Raw genomic sequence first — 22,100 nt, 5'->3', positions numbered from 1 at the left:
ATGTGTTTAAAATGTTACATAAAATGTAATTATTATGTGGAGAAATAATAGAGTAAAACATTAGTAGGCTTAGAAAAGGAAAGGTTGAGGACAGAAAAGTTATTGGTATTGACATATTAAAAGTCATTTCCACCATCCCAACTGTTGTATCAGTTAGGTTAAATTGATTAAATTGTACCTTAGTTCTAGAAGCTAGACTTTCCCTCCATTCTCTTAGGATAAAAGTCTGTGACTTGTACTACTAATTCATAAATCATGCATTTATTTATTATCTCTGTACAAGCAGGTCACTGTCTAATTCTTGCTAGTCTAAATGAGGCTAATTACCATATTTTTTTTGTCTGAAAATGTTATCATGTGTGTGTGTGCGTGTGTGTGTGTGTGTGTGAATTGAGCTGCCAAAATAGAATAGTCTTCAATATCATCAAGAAAAATGACATTATTTCTACTGTGCTTACTATTGCCTTGTACTATCATTTAGTACAAGCAACACTGTGTGCATGTTGCTCTGCACAATAACTGTATACTCAATCATAACAAATCAGTAAATATTTACAGAATGAACTGCACTGAGATATCTAGGCCAACGTGCTAAAAACTTAAGACATATGATAGAACATAGCAGTGAACCACCTTAACAACAATGCTAGATTCTTATGGGTAAAGAACGGAGAACAGTGAGTGTTCCAAGACTTGAGGTACCGTTTTGCACATTGATTTCAGACACCTATTATACTGTACTCAGGTATCAGAAAGAACAAATGCTATTAGCAAAATTCTAATTTACCCATTAGTATTTCATGGCAGAAGTGCATTTTGTAAATGAGTTCAAACTGTGAAACAAAAGACATACCCATTCATTTGCTGGTGTGAATAAAAAACAGTACTGCCACTTTGGCAGGCAACTTAGGGAGTTTAAAAGAAACTACACATAATCTTATAATAGAATCTAGCAATAACACACCTTGACATTCACCTAAATGAACTAAAACTTTAGGTCTACACAAAAAGCACCACATAAGATATTTATAGTGGGTTTATTCATAAATGCCAACATGCAAAAAAAATTAAGATGCCCTTCCAGGTGTGAAAAGATAACCAAGCTGTGATAAAATACAGTCAACAGAATACTACTCAACTAAAAGGAAATGAGCTATTAAGCTAAGAAAAAGCATGACAAAAATGCTTATTAACTAAAATAAAATAAGCCAATCTGAAAAGGTTACATAATGAATGGGTCCAGCTATGACATTTTGGAAAAAGCAAAATGGAGAAATTGAGGAGTAATTGTCAGGGGCCAATGTGGGGAAGGGAGGAAAGATATGAAACACAGAAAATCCTTAGGATGGTGAAACTATACTGAATGGTACTACAATGCTGGATATGTAACTTTAAATATCTGATAAAACCCAGATAACACACAGGACCCAGATCAAATCCTAATGCAAACTATGAACGCTGTACACTATACAAATGATGAATTCTGTGTGATAGGTATGTCAATAAAGATCCATTGAATCTAAGTGATGTACTACTCTGGGGAAAATGTTGAAAACAAGGAAGTATATACTTATGTGGCATTAGGGTTATATGGCAACTCTCTGTTCAATTTTCCTGCAAAATTAAACTATAAACTATAAACTAAAGGCTATGATTTTCTTTTTAAGTAAAAAGAAAACAAGGCTGGGAATGCGGCTCGGTGGCAGAGTGTTTCCTAGCATGCATGAAGACCTGAGTTCTATTCTTCAGTACCACATAAACAGAAAAAGCAGAAAGTAGTGCTTTGACTCAAATGGTAGAGTGCTAGCTTTGAGCACATAGAGGCTCAGAGACAGAAAGCTCAGTCCCCAAGTTCAAGCCCTAGCACCTGCAAAAAAATAAAATTAAATTAAAAATCAATTTTGACATTTAAACATCACTGTTACAGAAAATATTTCTCAAAATTTTGAAACCTTACAAAAACATTTGAAATACTATTCTTCCTTTTTGCTTTATAGCATACTATATAGTCTGTCTGTAATCAGTATTAAAATGATGTAGACTTAAATGTTGCAGAAGACATAATGTAAAGCAGTAATCAACAATAATAGGGAAAAATCTAAACTCACTTTAATATTAAAGAGTAATAATGGTTTTATCCTTACACATAGAAACTGAAACAATTTTACAAATTCGAATCCAGTATCTGAAGTGGGATATTAACATTTAGTCATTTACCTTTGTGTCATAATTTTGAAGGCATCGGGGAGGTAGCAGTCCGTGTTCTCCATCTGGAAAGGGTCAGCATCACAGATCTTGTCATCTGTCCGGCCATAGTTAGCGCTCTCAATCATGATGACATCGCTGCCTGGACATCGAAGATCTATAGAGTAACCTTCACAGGACAGTTCCCGCCTCACTAACCCAAATGGTAAAGCTGCTCGGCTGAAACCTGAAAGTACACAAAAAAAAAAAAAAAAAGAAAAAAAAGAAAGAGAATTAATCTTTAACCCCTGCTAACTTGTATATGAATAAACTCCCTGAATAAGGTACTTTCAAGTATTGTGACTGATCTACTGCCAAGGGATCAGAAGTTCACATATTTTCTCCCCTCTCTCAATCTCTCTGCCATTTTTTGGGGGGTGGTGGACAGGATTATGGATTGACTGTATTTGTTTTCATCATAAGATTGCCTAAGCTGACCTCAAAGTAGTGATCATTCACTTCCCCATTTCCTGGGATTACAGGTGTGTGCCACCATGTTAGTCTTCACATATTGATTCTTAGTTATATTCCTAACATTTATTATTAGTTATTTTTCTTTATCTTTATTTTGAAATAACATCTTTATAAGCCATTTAGAAATCACTACAATAGCCAAGAACCGGTGGCTCATACCTGTAATGCTAGATTCTCGGGAGGCTGAGAGTTGAAGATCACTGTTCAATACCAAGCCTAGGAAGAAAGTCTATGGAGACTCCAGTTAACTACTGAAAAGCTGGAAATGGAGCTGTGGTCCTCATCAGTATTGAGTACAAAAAGTAAGGGCCAGTGCCTATGCCAAGTTCAAGACCAACAGTGGCACCAAAACAAAATAAAAACAATCAACAACAACAAAACTTTTAACAAAAATATTTTCTCCACAACTTAGCACAAATAACTCCTTTTGAGTAAATTCAAAGAAAAATAGTAAACTAAATTAACTTTAGAAGCAGTGGCAAGCTTTACAAATACTAAAATAGAAGTAGTCTTCATCTGCGCAATGGAGTAACAGCTCTGCAGTGATACAAGTCTTCTTGTCCTCTCATTCGAGATACTTACTTGCTGGCAGCTACATTATCATGAAAATACTTGTCTTAAAAGTTCTCTCCCCAAAATAAATATGACACTTATGAGTAACATAACATGTTGTGACAGGAAAAGACTCATGGTATAATCACTTCTTGAATTTATGGACACTGTATATCTCTATCATCTTAATTATTCTGCACCGTATGATTTAGTCCATGTATCTATCTATGAGGGAAAAAAAAAAACTAACAGAAGTAAAGAAACTGTTCCCAGTTCTAAACCCTCAACTTGATGAGCTGGGCTCTTTTAGGCCAGAACCTGTTCAATATCCTTATTATATGATGTCCCTCCAAGGAAATAGGATGCCACCTGGATAAAATACATTTGTGCGGGGGGGGGGGGGGGGGGAACAGGGGAGATGTAAACAATGCTCAGAAGTGTGATTGGATGGCATAGTAGGATTTACAACAGCAGTTAATTCTCAAATGTGGCTACACCCTGACTCTACTGAGAAAACTAAAGTCACAGCTGCATTGAATTGGAAAAGAGAGAATAATGTACAGAGGAGCCTATGGCTTATGGTATTATAAAAGAGCTGAAAACATGTGAAGAGGTCACTATTAAGGAAGCCTTATACAGATATAGACCTGGGCAGATAGCTGGACTGACAACAAATAGATCAAACTTCCAAAACATAGTTCTTCAACAACAAGGTATAAGGGTGTGTGAATGCCTGTGCATATATGTACACACACAGTCACTCAAAGCACACACAAAATATTCCTCTATCTTCTCTTGTTGTGAAAAAACCACTCAGCTTAAAATATTAATACATTTGTTTCTTTTTAAGCTGTTATTTCTTTGTAGCAAGGGCTATGTGGAAATGTAAATGAATGACAAAGTTGCAACCATAATAACATAAAAAAGCAGAATAAATCATTATTTAGAAGTGCTAGAAATATGACAATGCTATTAAAAGACTGGCTTGGAGCCATTATTCACAATTCTTACTATTTTGTTTAAAACAGGATTATGAAGCTCTGTGGTTTTGGGTTTTTTGTTTTTTTTTTTAGCCTGAGTGCTTTAATTTTGCTTTCTTAGTTTGTAGATTTTAGTTATTTTAAGTAAATTTTCCTCTGCTTTAGGAAGATATTTGGGGAGCTATATAGTTGAATGTCTTGCTGTTCTGATAACACAAATTTTAACACCTACGTCACAATCAAGAAGGAAGTTAGGAAAAGAAACACCAACATATTTTAAAATAATTTAAGACTTCTAATACAGAATCTACTGAAGAGGAAATCATGATATTGTGTTTTCCTTAAAAAGAACTTGTTAGTTCTTAACAGTGAATACTGTTTATCTAAAGCTACAAAGCTTACCAATTAAAAATTTTAAATGTTCCCTTTTCTAAATGTAAGGTCCGCTCCTGGATGGCTAGCAGACTCCACCCTCCTCGCAGCAAAGTCTCCACCCAGTACCTGCGTTACCTAGGCAACTGGGATACCTGGAAGAGGTCACGTCCGCATCTGCTGAGGTCACATCCTAACCTGATGTGGCCACACCTTTCTCCCACCTGATCCCACTTCCCCTTACCTGGCCACACCTTTCCCCGCCCATACCCTAGATAAGGGCTAGCCCAGGCCCAGACCTCTCTCTCTTTTTCTCTCTCTCCCCCTTTTTTCTCTCTCTGTTCGTTTCTAGCTCTTGCTGCTCTTCTCTTGCTCTCTTGCTGCCCCCTTTTTTCTCTCTCTGTTCGTTTCTAGCTCTTGCTGCTCTTCTCTTGCTCTCTCTCTTTCCCAGCCACGTGGAGTGCCAACCTTGCCTGGTCCCAGCAGGTTTACCCCTTACCTGAATACCACGTGAGTGCTACTGTTCTTACCCCTCTCTCTGCTCTTTTCTCTCTCTTTCCTCTCTTCCCAGCTCTCTCTCATTCCCAGGCCTTTCCCAGCCACGTGGAGTGCCACCCTTGCCTGGTCCCAGCAGGTCTACTGAATAAACCCCTTATCTGAATACCACGTGCGTGCTGGTGCAGTTCTTACTCGGCTTCCTCTTTTTAAAAACCTAACACTAAATTCTTGCTCTCATCTATTTACATTGAATTTATTTTATATATTTAATTTTAGTATATATGTTACTGTGCATGTTCATTTTAATATATGTCTACTTAGCTCAGCTATAAAAAGGCGCTTAGTTATGATCAATACCTAGAAAGAATGTGAATAATTTCAATACATGTTATAAAAACCAAATCACTGAATTTCAAAGCTAGCACTTGCTTATCTTAGCACAATGTATTATAGTTTCTTTCCTCTGTAACATCTATTTATTTCACTAGTGAAAATAAAAATTATGAACATTAAAAAAATAAATTATCTATAGTCAAATTATATCTCATAGCTAAGTATTTAAATCCTATTTATTTATTTATGCATGCATGTATAATGCCAGTCCTAGGGCTCGAACTCAGGGCCTAGTGCTGTCCCTGAGCTTTTTTTTTCTCAAGGCTACTGATCTGCCACTTGAACTGCAGCACAGCTCTACTTCTGGCCTTTTTGGTGTTAATTGGATATAAATGTCTCATGGCCTTTCTTGCCCAGGCTGGCTTCAAACCACTACCCTCAACTCTCAATCTCCTCAGTCCCCTAGGATTAAAGGTGTGACATATTAGTGTCTGGCAATTTACATGTTTTTATGTATCACTGGAGTTCTTTGGTGTTTCATGCAGGACAGATAGGGTACATATCTGTGAATTTTCCATTATCTAAAATTCTTGTGTTTTTCAACAGATAAATATTATAATAGTTAATAGTTACAAAACATTTTGCTATGTGGTTAACACTAGGGTTAAAGGTTTTATATGAAGCATTTTAGAGGGGGGCTCCATAGTAAATTAGGAATTAATTATTGTTGTAAATTTCAGAGTACAAAATGAAGGTATCAAATAGGAGCTGCTTTAGCATCATTGATTGTTCTGCCTCATACAAATCTCTGAGACTCCAGAGCCTGTGGGTTTCTGTGTTTGTTTGTTTTTTTAAATCAATGGCCAGGATTTTAACACTATAATGTAAAAAGACACCCCCTTCCCCCATCCCTCAGGACCAGGGCCTGGCACTGTCTCTTGAACTTTATGCTCAAGGCTAGCATACTGTCACTTGACCCACAGATGCACCTCTTCCTTTTTGCTGGTTAATTAAAGATAAAAGTCTCATGGACTTTTCTTCCAGGCTGGCTTCAAACTTTGGATCTCTGATCTTAGCCTCCAGGGTAGCTAGGATTACAGGTGTGAGTCACCAGTGCCAGATGTAACTATATTAAGTTTCCATATGACTGACAATCACCAAAGAATGTTAGTTACATCTGAAAGGAAATAGTCACTTTGAAGGCTTACAAAGTATACAAATAATAATGGAAGTCATGTTTGTGCAAATGTAGAAATACATACATAAAAATAAAGCAAAACAGATACTATTCCAATAATTCCTATGGCAATACTAGGAAGGTGTGTCTTCAATTACTTTGAACCAGTTGTTTCTGTTCTCAATGTTCATTTTCTTTCCTAAAAAAACCATGTCATTTCAAAGTCCTATAAGATTTCCCAAATCTATAAGACCAAACAGGCAAGTTCTTTTTAATCAGATATACACATTATTCCAACATTTTCAAGTAATCAATAATTATAAAATTATCTGCCTCAGATAATTTCTTAAAATGTAAATGTAACATGAGCTGGGAAGGTGGTTCAGTGGTAGAGTGCTTGCCTTGCATGCCTGAGGCCCTGAGTTTGATTCCTCAGCACTACATAAACAGAAAAAGGTGGAAGTGGTGCTGTGGCTCAAGTGGTAGCCTTGAGCTGAAGAGCTGAGGGACATCACCCACGCCCAGAGTTCAGGCCCCACAACTGACAAATTAATTAATTAATTCATGTAACATGAATGCTGTATATTGTAAACTCCTGAGATAATTCTCAAAAACAATTGTCATAAACTAGACAGGGTTCTCCCAAACCAAAGGAGAATTCTGGATTAACTATTTTAACCCAAGCCTTAGTAGAAGGGAGAAAATAAACACAGGCCAATTATAAAAACAAAGTCTGTTTTACATAAAATGTAAAGAAAGTTCTCTTGATTGTGTGTATTTGGGCCACTTTCACAGGAGTTTTCCTGAAAAATCATGATTCATTACTTCACCTGACTGATTTAAAATTTCTGTATTTTGGGCTGTGAAGGTGGCTAGTGGTAGAGTGCTTGCTTCACATGCATGAGACCCTGCGTTCCATTCCTCTGCACCACATAAACAGAAAAAGCCGAAAGTGGCACTGTGGCTCAAGTGGTAGAGCTCTAGCCTTGAGCTGAAGAGCTGAAGGAGAGTGCCCAGGCTCAGAGTTCAAGCACCACAACACCCCACCCCCCAAATCAATATTTCTCTAAGTAAATCAAAGACAATTATTTACTCCCAAAGATAATATTTACACCCTTTTTACACCATATTAATGAACTATAAAAAAATCAGTGTAGGGGTGGATGTCATTTCTCAAACTTCTTTTCCTTCATATGTGATAATACGTTTAACTGGCTATTGTAAACCCTATTTAAAAAAAAATCATTAACCATGTCTGCCAGAAATATGAACCAAACACAATTACAGAGACCAACCTACTAAGGTGCAGAAGAAAACATCTCCTCCTCAAGCTCATTCTGTATCTACACAATCAAAATCTCAGTGCAATGAAGCTGGGGCATGTAGACTTGAGGACAAAAATGTTAATTTATTAACAACGTGTTGGCAGAACTAAGATGTGCCAAGAGTTTCTCTGAGGCATTTTAAAAACTTTTTATTTCTCTATCGAGATTATATATTTGTTAAGTCATCGTCATTATATTTCCTCTTAAATCTCTAATATGGTTTTATTTTAATCTTTGAACATACTCATAATAGCTGCTTTGAAATGTTTATCTGCTAAATCTATCATTTGGGCCCATAAAGAAGCAGCTTCTATTAAATTTTCTCCTGAGTATAGGTCAACTTTCCTTTTTACATTTTAAGATTTTTTTTTTAGGTTGAAAACTACACAATTTAGGGTGGGACACAGTGGTACATACTTGCAATCCCAGCTACTGGGGAGGTGGAGATATAGAGGATCCTCATGACCTCAGTTCAAACCCCAGTATTGCCAGAACACAAAGGAAAGAGACAACTATATATTTTACACTATTACTAACTCTGGGTTCAGATTTCTTTCTCTAGAAAAGTGTTGCTATTTTTTTTTCTTTTTAGAATGTTGATGGGATCTAGTAACTATGACTTTCCCATGGTATACAGGTATTGATTTTTCTGCTCATTGTTTTACTTTCTCTTCTTTCTTTCTTTCTTCCTTTCCTTCTTTCTTTTTTCCTATCTTTTTTTTTGACTGTCAGTCTTAGCAATCAACTGTCTCAGTATAACTTAGCCAGTGATTAGGAGCCGACTTTGCATAGAAGCTATGAGCCCATGCTATGCTGTCCACTCCCTGATGAGCAGTGAACACCAGGCAATATTCAAAGTTTTCCTGTGAGACTCCACTACTCACTTCCTAATCAAGTCCTATCATTTCTCCTCACATGTGTGCAACATTCTAACTCATTAAGAATGCACAGAAATCCTGGGCAGCAGTGGCTCTTGCCTGTAATATTAGCAACTTAGGAGGTTGAGATCTGAAGATTAGGACAGAAGTTAGCCTAGACAGAACTGATCCTTGAGAGTCATATCTAATTAATTACCAAAAGTAAGCATGAAGTAGAGTTGTAGCTCAAGTGATAGAGCACTAGCTTTGAGCAAAACATCTCAGAGACAGCACCCAGGCCCTGAGTTCAAAAAGAATGCAGAGAAAATGAACTTGAAATTTCATTTCCAAGATGTGTCTGTTACCGTTTTCTAAGGTGGGCTAGCAGTTGGGTTTGCAGAGTTCAGACAGTGTTGTTAGGCACTGAATTTTACCCTCAAGTGCAAATCAAGTCAACTCTCCCTGACAGCAAAGCTAATGCTTTGGAAGGCCAGCCTTGCCCTAATGAAGAACCAAAGTCATAGAGAGACACAGAGCAAGTAAGGAATAGCTGTGGCCTCATGCCACAAGGATTTAAATGTCTTACTGTTCATCACAGAAGGAATCCACACAGCATTTTGCAAATTTATGCTCCACATTTTTTTTTGTTCTGCTTAGGTTAATTAATTCCACAGCTCAAATTAGTTACTGCTGACAAACTTGTTCAATTTTATACTTAGTTTCTTTATTATGCCATTGACAAAAGCCTAGTGAGGATATGACCAATACCTAGAGTAAGCATTCTCCTAGGGTAAGCTTTCTCTGAAACCACAGAAACTCCATTGTCACCATTTTTTAAAAAAGGAAACTGAGGAAAAGAAACATTGTATTTCCCATAGCCATATAACTTCTGAAAAGTTTAAAGCCCAGCAATTCTGAAATGTTACTACTCACTACCTCTTCAAGTGGCAATGACAAATCAGCAAAAGGTTTGCAAATTCCTTGGCGGAGAATAGAGTTAAGAGTACACCAAGGCTGTCCATCTTGACTGAAGAGCAGGAACAAGAACAGGAAGCAAGCTATCTGATGGTCAAGCATTCAGCGACATGATCAACAGCAAGAAGTCCTTAATCAAAGCCTTTTAATCATACTATTACTATGACATTTATTTTAAGCTATATGCTCAATCTATTTTTATTAAAACAAAGGGAGGAAAAAAGATCCCAACAAGCAAACTGTAACCCAATCCATTTGCAATCCTGACACTAGAAGGAAGAACTGATAGGAGGTCTTATAATCAAAGAATAAAATATGGCAGCTTTGTGGTATGTATATGTAAATAGTGCCAATAGCCAAATAGCAGTGCTTAGAGGAAAGCAACTGCTTTGCTCCATTTCTCCTCTCTGAAGAAACCCAGGGTATCCCCCCCCCCAAGCTGTAAAATGTCAGGCAATAACTCTGTGCTTTAGGCTAGTGATTAGAATAAATACCTCCAGGCAACAGGTACTTATATTTAGGATTTAATACATTCATATTCAGGGTTAGCTCCTAATAAACAGAAGAGACTTTGGAAGATTAGAACTGGAATTCTATCACTGGATTTTTATATCATTTTAAGCATTTCTGCAAGGTAATATGGTGTGTTAGGAAGTAATAGAACATTTTATTGCAAAGGGTATTAAAAGGGTATCAGGCTTTTGATAGGACATTTTTGCCTATCTACCACTATTTCTCTTCAGTTCCTTCTTTTCTTTGGATTCCTATAAAAAGTGCAGTCACACAAAAGTGTCAACTCTGTTTCTCTAGGTTACTAGGAATTGATCCGTACTGGGTGCTACTGTTGATGCTGCCTGAGGGCATCAGTAAGGATCAGGCATTCTAATTGTTAGGGACCTCTATGGGGCTGCGGTTGTGACTTCAAGCTGTATTGAAATATTTACCACAGCCACCACCTATCACGAGGGCTAGCATATGAAATCTCTGAGATCTTCTGTATATGTGAATAATTCTTCCTACACTGAACGTAAGGATTAAAATGACATGTTAAAGAAAAATTGATTTACCCATAGTTCAACTGTTTTATTTATCTCTGAATATTGATAGAGTCAATTAAAGAAAATTTTCAAACAAGGATGAATAACAATGGCAATGAATCAAAAATCTATCTCAAAGGTGGGGGGGGAGGGGACACGAGGTGGGGAGCATCTGTAATCCTAGCTACTCAGGAGGCTGAGATCTGAGGATCGAGGTTCAAAGCCAGCCCAGGCAGGAAAGTCCGTGAGACTCTGATCTCCAATAAATCACTAGAAAACCAGAAGTGGCACTGTGGCTCAAGTGGTAGAGTGCTCGCCTTGAGCTGAAGAGCTGAGGGATGGCACCCAAGCCCCAGAACCGACAAAAAAAAAAAAGAGTGAATGAACAATTACGAGTTATTCTATCAGAGCAAATGACATGTTCTAAGTGTTTCTAAATTTCTATTTCTTCTCAGATGGACCCTATGAACTATGCAATAGGAAGTGAAGAAATTCTCCTTAATTTTAATTTCCATCACAACCTCTAGAAAAATAACTGGCATTCAATATTTATTTTACACTTTTAATTTCAAATGTACCAGAAGATGTCAGATATATCCACAAACATAACTTCAAGTCCTTCTTTCTCCCCAGGAGTTGCTATTTTTTTTAATTAATGTTCTGGGTATTTAAAATTAAGCAATTCCGACCTCTATACATTCACAGAGTGGGGCCAAAGGAAGATATTCTTAGGACAGGACCACAATGACACAATAGTTACGTTCATCTAAACATACAAAATATTACTTATCAAAATGAACTCCAGGAAATGGTAATAAGGGCTTTTTATCCTTTGTTGCTATTTTTGTTTTGGTTTCCTTTTGTCTTGTTTATCTCTCTGGGAGGGTAATGAGAGCACAGAAATGGTGGGACACAAGGTAAACTAATGCAGCAGTGATACTAACTAGATACTGCATTGAAAATGACATACAACTTGCAGGTGGGGATGGGAGGGTAACCCCTCTGTACATCAACTTTTCGATAACAATAAAGAAAATGTTTAAAAAAATAAAAGTAGGGCTGGGAAGGTGGCTCAGTGGTAGAGTGCTTGCCTTGCATGCTCGAGGCCCTGGGTTCGATTCCTCAGCACCACATAAGCAAAAAGAAAAAAGCTGGAAGTGGTGCTGTGGCTCAAGTGGTAGAGCATTAGCCTTGAGCTGAAGAGCTGAGGGACAGCGCCCAGGCCCAGAGTTCAGGCCCCACGACCGGACCCAAAAATAAAATAAAATAAAATAAAATAAATAAATAAATAAATAAAAGTAATGCATAGCATCAAAACTTTTATTTTTAAGATTCAGAAGCCAATAAAATCAGGAATTTCTATTCTTAAGGGCAAAAAATAGCACCTTCAGACCAATCTACACTAGAGACCCCCGCTGTGTCTTTAACTGATCTTTTGCCATAGTTCAAAAATCTTCCCACAGTCAGGAATCAAATTGTGTAAAAGCAAAAAACAAAGAATCAGGCTAGTAACAGCCTTTCCTAATTTTTTTCAGGGAAATTTTTAAATACTCCTTTCTCCAATTATTTTTGTCATGAGTTAAAACCAGTTCTGACATTAAGAAGTTACCATCTTAAATGTAACTGTTCAAGTCACTCACACTATACATCTGAATAAAAGCTCTTAATGTTTTTGCATCATTAATCCACTATCAACAAAAAATGGAAAAATCCGAAATTTCATCAGAAATTTCATCACTTTCTTGACTACATCATCACCACCTCCAGATTGACAAAGTAACTGTATAATTTTTTTATGACTTTTGCTACTTCATTTATCATTGTTTCCAAGAACTCCTCCACCTCCTCAGAGTACTACTATTTGTTCTTAAAAGCAATGAAATAAAAAGCTAAAAGGCAGAAAGGCGAGCTTTGTGTCCCCGTTAAGGTTCTTACCCTAAGCTACACAGGTCAAATCGGATTTCATACCTTTTCTGACTACTTATGGTGGAGACTTCCTATAAAGCATTTCTCAGGCAGGACTCTCAGATCAAAGGCAGTTAACACTTGGACTCTAAGACCAAGTTTTATTTAGAAAAATAAATATTTCTAAAAGCTATTTTAAAAAATTTAATTTTTTAAAAAAATCATTAAAAATATATATTTAAACTGAACTACAACAAATGTTCACGAAGGTGAGATTTCCAGATCAATGAACTTTTTATGAACAACAATGACCTCTACATGTGTGAAGGAATTACCTGTTCCACAACCAGCTTCTCTACTAAAGGTATCTATCCATAAACGGCCAATTAACACAAGCTGTAGAATTTGTTTGAATTAACAACACTGAAACTGCTCTGAAACCACCCACTCATTTCTCTCAGCCCCAAAGAAGAATGCAAAGATGATCACATTTACCAGTGATGATTCAATGTGCCTTAAAATTAAAAGGCTTAAGTCTCTAAACATATTCTTGTGGAGCTTATTTCATACCTCAGGTAGGAAAAATTAATACAGCATATAGCTTGAAACCGGTCTCAACTCTGGAATTGTCAGAAATTGTTACCCACACTTAACAATTAGATCATTTATACACATGGAACATTTAGCTTCTTTTTCACTGACAAAAGGAAGAATTTCATGTCGTTTTTCCCCCACATACTTTGAAGAAAGGTACGTGGAAGGTCTCCAAATTGGGAGGATTATTATTATTATTCACATTGAACAAGACAATATTATTAGAAAGGGAAAAGTCTGTCTTCAGGAGTAAGTAGCCTTCAGGAGTAAGTAACAAGAGGAGTTATCTGATATTTCCACCACAAAAGCTTAAGACCAAAATAGGGGTTTTTTCAGTTTCTCCTTTCCCTCTAAACCATGCTTGAAATTTGAATAAATTACCCATATATGTGAAATTCTATTTTTCAATTATAACTGAATTATCTGCAAGTAGACTTACTAAGGGGTTACCACTCAACATGTCAGTTTATGAATATAATACATGGTGATCAATATTACCCCACTCATCATTCTTCCTCATTTTCCCCAATGCTATCCATTCCCTCAATTTACCTATTTTAACTTAAAGTTACTTGCATTTCACAAGCAACTATAAAGATAAATTTCTAAATGTTACAGAAATTTTGTAGGGAAAAACTAATCAAGCCTGTAATACAAAATATATATATTACTCTGAAAATTGTAACTAACGTGCTGTACCTTTTCTCAATGAATGCTCCTGGACAATTAAATAAATAGTGAAAACAAATACCCATTTTGTGCACCTCATCTCAAAATGCCATGGGGTACAAACAATCAAATTAAACACCAGCCAAGCATGCCTGTGGCTCATGTCTGCTTACAATCCCAAACTACTAAAGAGATAGATCTGAGGATCGCTGTTCAAAGCCAGCCAGGGCAGGAAACTCCATGATAATCCAGAAATGGCAAAATATTTAGTTTGAGCTAAGAAATCTGGGGACAGATCCTAGGCCATGAGTCCAAGTCCCTGGACTGGCACCAATAAATAAATAAATAAATAAAGTAAAAGAATGCATTTATTTGCTGTGCATGTATTTATTCATGTTATAGGATACAAGGATACAAGCAATTTTAATTTTTCCTGTCAATTATTTTGAAATAAAACCAAGAAATCAAGTCCTGGGGTTGGAGACAACTCTACCACTTCCTGGAATTGCAGAAAGCCTACACACTGGTAGATGATCTCTTCCCTGAGCCAAACTAAGAACTAGACTTTAATCTTATGAGTTAAAGCAATTCCAAACTGATAAGCAAATTATAAAAACATTCCTTAAATGTCAACACAGTAACTAAGTTCAAGGTTGGTGAGTGTTCTCTTCCTGCTTGCTATGCAGCTTGACCAATTATAATAAAAGCTGAGGAATCTGAGTTGTCCCAACATTCAGAAGAGAAGAAAGGGAGAGAATTGTAATATGACACTGAAAAGTTACAAAATGTTGGCTTAAAAGAGAAATACTACTTCTTTTCTTCAAGCTATATTTTTTCTCATATTTAACTACCAAGTTTAACATCAAGGGAATTCAGAAACCGCACAGAAGTAGATTTAGGACACTCAGTGCCTACAGGCTCATTGCCTTATACTTGAGGCCCATTGTAGTCTTTCACTGCTGTTTCTACAGGAAACAACAGTACAGAGCCAACAGAACAGTTCCAAATTCTAGATCTAGATAGTCTAACAAATTGCAAAGAGTTGTAGAATTATTTCTTTGTTGCTTTGTCCCTCCCCCAAAGTATAACCCCTGCTTTCACTGTATTTGATGTCGGTATAATTTGTGGAGGGGAAGGGGAAAAACAATTCGTTTAAACAAGGATACAGGTGGACCTGTTGCAACAATGAGAAGTACAAGTTGTCATGTCGAAAACAAACTTTACAACTTTGGTGGGGGGTGGGGGGAGGATTGGGGAAGGGGGAGGCTTGGAAGGGATGGGAAGGGGAAACAAAGGAGGAAGCTACAATGCTTGATAAGAAATGTACTCATTATCTTGCCCATGTAATTGTAACCCCTCTGTACAGTTTTTTTCACAATTAAAAAAAAAAAAAGGTTCCTAGGATCCCCATTTGAGGAAGTGTTGTTATGGGTAGTGCACAACTGTACTGTACCTTCCTTGATACTTTATTTCCCATTGAATCCTTTTAATTTCATCCTTGTAAACCTGACTGCTGCTATTTAAATTCTGGGCTAGGATCTACCTGACTTGGCTTAGAATTCACTACTGAATAAATTGCTTCACAGAACAATGCACAGTGTTGATACAAAGACTAATAGGTATAAAATTTTATTTCAACCATAAAGTACTACTCAAACAGAAACTAAAATTGACCAGAAATTAAGACACAGCAACTTTGAAATTTTTACATTGGAACACAAGCACTAAGCACATTTATAATACTCAAATCACAAAAGAACTCCAAATATTCAAGCCTGGAAGATAATGGTATTAATAAAAATAATTAAGGTAAATCCGATCTCAAAATTGCAATGATTTCCTACTGTTTATGAACATAAAACATCCTTTAAAAAAAAAAAAGATGACGTATGTATAAGAGATGCACCTTGTCTTTTAAAGGACCAGAAAAAACTACATAGTGAACCAAGATTTTTTTTAAAAAGATCCAAACAAAAAACACGAGGTTAAATGTTTTACCTAAAAACAAACAAAGTTAAAAAACAAACTATCAGTTTTAAAGTAGGTAAAGAAAAAGAAGGGATGGGAGATGAAGTTCAGTGATAGAACATTCACCAATGCTTGAGCAAAGCCCTACTCTAGATCCTTGACGCCATCAAAACAAAACAGAAGCACCAAAAATATATAAAACTATTATGTAAGGATGCAAAATGCAAAATGAATTAAAGTTCTGTGGCATTTTCTTCCTCACAATACCAGGCAGAGTGATAGGACACCAATAATCTAAGTTCTTTTTCTGGACCTTTACAATGCAGAGTGCTTCAGTTTGAGATAGTTCATTTCATCTTTGGTTTCCCGGGCCAAAGTCTGAAATATGATATGATTTCACATTTGCTGCTGTAGCCAGGGTAGTGGGCCAAGACTCCTTTCTTCCACTGAGATGGAGTTGAATAAACTTGTATACCTGGTCTTCCCAAGAATTGCTATCCTTCTACTCTCAGTCACCCATATAGAAGGGATGACAGGTGCATATCGCCATCTCAAACTATTGGTTGAGAAGAGGTCTCATGGACTGGCCTTAAGCAATAATCCTGATTACTTCCTCCCAAGCACCTAAGATCACAGGCAGGAGCCAGAGATAGAACTGAGGCAAAGAGAAGGGGTTTAAAAGTTCAATATATTAGTTAACTTAAAAGCATATAATGCAGCCTTAAAATATAGTAATACAATAAATAAAAGTGATTTAGAAATGGGTTCCCAGATAAGTAGGCAAAAGAACTATAAATCTTGGGGCTGGGAAGGTGGCTCAGGGGTACAGCACTTGCCTTGCATACCTGAGGCCCTGGGTTCGATTCCCCAGCACCACATAAGCAAAAAGAAAAAAAGCCAGAAGTGGCACTATGGCTCAAGTGATTAAGCGCTAGCCTTGAGCTGAAGAGCTGAGGGACAGCGCCCAGGCCCAGAGTACAGGCCCCATGACCAGACCCTCCCCCCCCCCAAAAAAAGCTATAAATCTACTTCCTTGTCCATTTGGATGGGCAAAGGAATAACCTAGAGAATACTAAGGAGTATCAAGAAACAAAATTTGCTTTAAGCAGTAGTTCATGTCTGTAATCCTAGCTACTCAGGAGATTGGGGAACCCAGTTTTAAGCTAGCCCAGAGCAGGAAAGCCCCTTGATACTCTTACCTCCAAATGAACAGCAAAGAAAAACAACAACAACAACAACAACAAACCAACCAGGAGTGGTAGTGTGGTTCAAGTAGTTGAGTATCAGTTTTGAGTGAAAAAGCCAGGCAAGAGTGGAAGGCACAGAGCTCAAACCCAAAGAACAATGCAGGCACACAGACACACAATCAATCAATCAATAAATAAATGCATAAATAAATAAACTGCATTGAATGAGTTACAGTGAATGAATAAGAAGCATTAAGCCTAGGAAAATTAAGCAAGATTTCTCCCCTCTTTACAGGAACAGTAGAATCATATGCGTTCTCTCAAGAACTGAAGTGAAAGTGTCCATTTCTTTAACCTTTCTGCTTCAGAGCTGCATATTCTACATCAGATCTTCCTGAAGGTGTGGTGGAAACATTGAAGCCATTTGAGAGACTACACAGGTCCATACTCTTGTCAGCAAAGTTCTCTTTGCTCAGCTAGGACTTACTTGTCTCTAGGAGATCCTTGCATAATTATGCAATAAGGAAAAAGGTGTTTTACTCAAACAAACAAGGAACCCTCTGGATTGCTAGCTGTTTTCCTAAGTCTCACCTCTCAAGAGCCAGTCATCATTATCTCCTTGCTGCAGTTCTAAACTTCCCCAGCTTAGTCCAGGTTTCCTCCCAGTTTACCCCAACAGCCAGCACTTGACTGCTAGGCTAATCTTTATATGACGAATGTGGATGAATAAGCTATTTCCACAAGTAAACTATTTACATAAAAGACAGAAGCAAATGGGATTTGTGGTGCTAGGATGCTATTTCAGAAAATCCCATCATTTATTTATTCTACATAATTCATTTAAATGACAAAGTCAATCTGTTTGTACTATAGAACTGAGTCTTGATTTTTATTGAGTCCTAATTTATTTAAAACCTGATATGTGCATTTGTATCTTTGTAACGTTCCTCACAGCCTTTTCTCCTACATTTTGAGCCCCACTCTCTTTTGGAGTCCAATAGCTTTTCCAAACCTTTTCTAGACAGTGTACAACAATCATGAAATGTTACAAAATATTTAAGTTGGAGGTGGGTAAATTCTGCAATTAGACAAATTATATGCACAAAAACCCAAATCCTAGTGTGAGATTAGGTGGCAATGTCAAGGTAACGGACAGGGTCCTGAGGTGACTGACTTACATAACTTTATGCCCATTTCTCACAGGAAAGGCAGTGTAGAGCCAGCACATCCTTCCTACTCAGGATGTCCCTGCGTGTTAGTGAGATGTCTTCAAGATCTAATTCTTCTGTGACAAGAAGACTTATTTGTAGGAACGGGTTAATCATATGCTACATTGCAGATGTCTTCTGTCCAGCAAAAACCATTGGAATTGTGAACTGTGCTCCTCTGTAAATAGCAGAATGGCCTTCCTTAGAGAACATAGTCTACTCTTGGTCTTCCCTATCTTTAAAATGGGAATACCAGCAGACCTTATAGACATTGCAAGATTAAATAAATTATAGGAAAAGTATTCAAAATGAGACACCTGCCAAGTGTTCAATGTTGCCAGCAGACTAAGTGGCGATGTGACACCTGGCAATTCCAGCTCCATTAGCGTAGGTGAGAAAAGTTTTAAATTCCATCTTGAGCCAGCCAAAGAACAGCCTAATTGGCAAATTTATGCCAGATATAATTGAATAGCTCATTTATGTAAATATCTCCCGGATTATGAAATTATAATTATAGGCAATTAGAATTAAGCTAAGACCTGTTCTTCTCTCCATTGCTTCTGTATACATTTTATGGAAGCAAGTAGAAGCATAAGAACACAGATCACTCTTTGCAGGGATTAAGCATGTTCTAGACACACTGAATAGATATTATCTCTCTAGATTCTCATGATGATCTGGAAAAGCCACAGAATCTCCTGGCTTATTGAAGAGATCTCTTCTATCTCTTCCTTTGTAAGACTTCACTTAAAGCATCCCTCAGAAATGTGCTTTACACCATGCTACCCTTTCTCATGTCCAGATTGTGTCTTAATTCCAATTATATATCCATGGGGAAACCCTGTTCTCACCACAGTACTTCCATGTATTTAGGTGTCTCTCCTTCCAATACACTACAAAATATTCCTTGACTCAGAAATGGGTGCTCAGGTTTTTATCCCAAGTATCAGGTATAGTTCTTGGCTAAGGCAAATACTCAATACTAGATGCACTATTACTGATTTTATAATTCAGTAAATGGAGTATGGTAATAAGTATTTTACCTAGGTCACATTACTACAAAAGGAATCTGAAAGACTGGCTTTCATACTTTTATTCCAAGTCTTACAAAATGCTAATAAAATATCAAAAGGACATACTAATCATAGATTTCAAGAAGTAGGGAGAGTGTCAGGAAGAATAAAACTGGAGTACATTACTAACATGTGGAAAGGTGACAATGAAATCGCATCCACCTCCATATGACTAATGTAAAGCTACCATGTAATGTATGTGTGTAACAGTATAGTGTTTGAACTCACAGTCTGGGTACTGTACCTGAGAGTTTTTGCTCAAAGGTATAGCTCTATCACTCGAAGTATAGCCCCACTTCTGACTTTTGGGTGATTAGTAAGATAAAAACTCACCCCCCCCCTTTTTTTTTTTTTGCCAAGACTGGCTTCAAACACAGATCTACAGATTTTAGCCTACTGAATTGCAAAGAATACAACATGCGCCACTGGCACCAGCCAATTCTTTAATACACCAGCATACTTATCAAGTCCTACTGTGGGTCACATTTTGACTTCCAGGCTGATTCACTTAGCACTGTCTATCAAGGGTTTGTTTTTGTTTTTTGGTTGTTTTTTTTTTTGGCCCGGGGGTGGGGGGAGGAGTGGGGGGGGGGGGGGGAAGGTCGGGTCATGGGGCTTGAACTCTGGGTCTGGGTGCTGTCTCTGAGTTCTTCAGCTCAAGGCAAGCATTCTACCACTTGAGCTACAGCACCATTTCCAGTTTTCTGGTAGTTTATTGGAGATAAGAGTCTCATGGACTTTCCTGCCTGGGCTGGCTTTGAACTGTGATGCTCAGGTCTCAGCCTCCCAAGTAGCTAGGATTACAGGTCTGAGCCACCAGTGCCTGGCTGTCTGTCCTGTTTTATCATGAGTAGAATTGCAGCACTCACAATCTATACATTCCTATAAATTAAATATATTAAATGCACATTATAAAGTCACCATGATCAAATAGATTTTCCACAGATTATACTAAAATTATTTTTTAAACTGTAAGTTTTTATTTATAGTTTCATTACCTAGTAATAACTTTTGCATATTATGCAAGAGGAGACTGTATTTAGACAAAATGACAGGCAAAATTTCAAAGTGATCTAAAAGCTAGTAAATATTTTAATGATGAAAACATCATTACATGTAATATTTTTTCAGGTTTCTTGAGCACTCAGTTGTAGCATTTTTTATTACCCATACAAAATGATCAAAGACTGTAAAACCTCTGCAGGTTTCAAAGGAACTAGAATAAAAGTCTCTATGTCTTGGACCATTTGCCTTGTCACCTTCAAGTTCACAGTATCCTGCACAGTCACTTTGTTGAATAAATTAATCATCTATCTCAAATCCTATTTTATTATTTTTAAAGAAATAAGCCTGCCTACACATGACTGTTTTCTAAAAGACATCAGATACTGCTTTTCTAATCGACAAAGAACTTTCATGGAAGGGTTCCTCTTGGAGCTAGGAGAACTGCTTTATATTTTCATGGAATGGTTGTGACTTCATTTAAGCTTCTTTATCTTGAGCTCCTATTTTACTAGTGTTACTGACTAACCAAAATAAGCACATCTGTCTATCTAGTATTTCTAAATACTCTTACCACTAAGTTTTTCAATCTCAATATATGTGTTCAGGGATGCAAAACTCTTATGTCAGTAATTTCAGAATAGGACATTATACGTTTTTATAATAAACTGATATTTTCTCAGGTATACTGAGTTGCTTTGTGCTGTTCTCGCAATAGTTCGAATTCCTATGCTTTCTGCATAAGGATGAAAAACAAGTGCATGAATGTGGAGAGATTTCTTATTCTGTTCACTTACCAAAGTGTTTACTTAATAAATATATAATGTTGGATGGGGATGAGAAAGATAAAATGATAAAATGGGTGACATTGATCAAGATGCATTGTACTTATAAATTGACATGTTGAATAGAAATCCTTCTATACAACTAAAGATAATTAAGTAAATACACAGAAATAAAAAATATAGCATTAAGCCAGCACTAACATTTCGTATGTCCAAATATCATTAGAGCAAACCTAAAATTGTAATTTCTCAAAACAAGTCAGTTTATAAGCTTTAAACTCAATCTTGCTCTCTTATTTTTGTTGGCTATTTTACAGTGTTGGAGAGATAGATTGCTTTTGGCTGTATTGTTTTATTAGGGGATATTCTCCCTATATAGTCCTGGATGACGTCCAACTTCAGATCTTGCCTCCACCTTATAATTGCTGGACTTACAAGCTGCCACTTACTAGTTGCCACACCTAGGAAATATTTGTTTTTGTTGTATTTGTTAACTGTTGAAATATTTGTTAGTAAGCATTGTCTAAGATACAGTCTAATAGTATTTAATTTGCCAGTTTCTCCTTTTAAGAAGTGTAGTCTTAAAAGCATGAAGAGAAAGGATATCACACAATGAGAGAGACAAATGAAACATGTAAGACCAACAACACTATGTATTGTCCTGTATCAAGAATACAGGACATACCAAGAATAAGCCCCATATCAAGAATAAGCCCAAAGAGGTAAAGTTCTAAACAAAAAAAAACAATAACAAGCGACTTTCATTCTAAAAATACAATATACAAAATGCATGCAGTAAATCCAATTTTCTCTTACCGTTGTTTTGTTTAGTTAAAAATGGAATTATAATATATACAGGTCTCATTGTAAATATTTGTACATGGC

The 22,100-nt window shown here is 36.8% G+C and overlaps 1 protein-coding gene across 20 annotated transcripts in view; it reads right to left on the bottom strand.

The window, feature by feature from the left end:
* Adgrl2 (adhesion G protein-coupled receptor L2) overlaps positions 1–22,100 on the bottom strand; it is a 655,342-nt gene that overhangs the window by 73,223 nt on the left and 560,019 nt on the right. For all 20 annotated transcript variants that reach the window (XM_070007415.1, XM_070007416.1, XM_070007419.1 and 17 more), the window contains one exon: positions 2,218–2,431. In XM_070007415.1, coding sequence (XP_069863516.1) covers positions 2,218–2,431 — 214 coding nt within the window. The remainder of the gene's footprint in view (positions 1–2,217; positions 2,432–22,100) is intronic.

The sequence above is a fragment of the Dipodomys merriami genome, unplaced genomic scaffold, assembly GCF_024711535.1.
Source record: "Dipodomys merriami isolate MVZ:Mamm:240054 unplaced genomic scaffold, mDipMer1.0.p SCAF_7, whole genome shotgun sequence".
NCBI classification, from domain to species: Eukaryota; Metazoa; Chordata; class Mammalia; order Rodentia; family Heteromyidae; genus Dipodomys; species Dipodomys merriami.
This window is presented reverse-complemented; position numbering and strand designations above follow the sequence as displayed.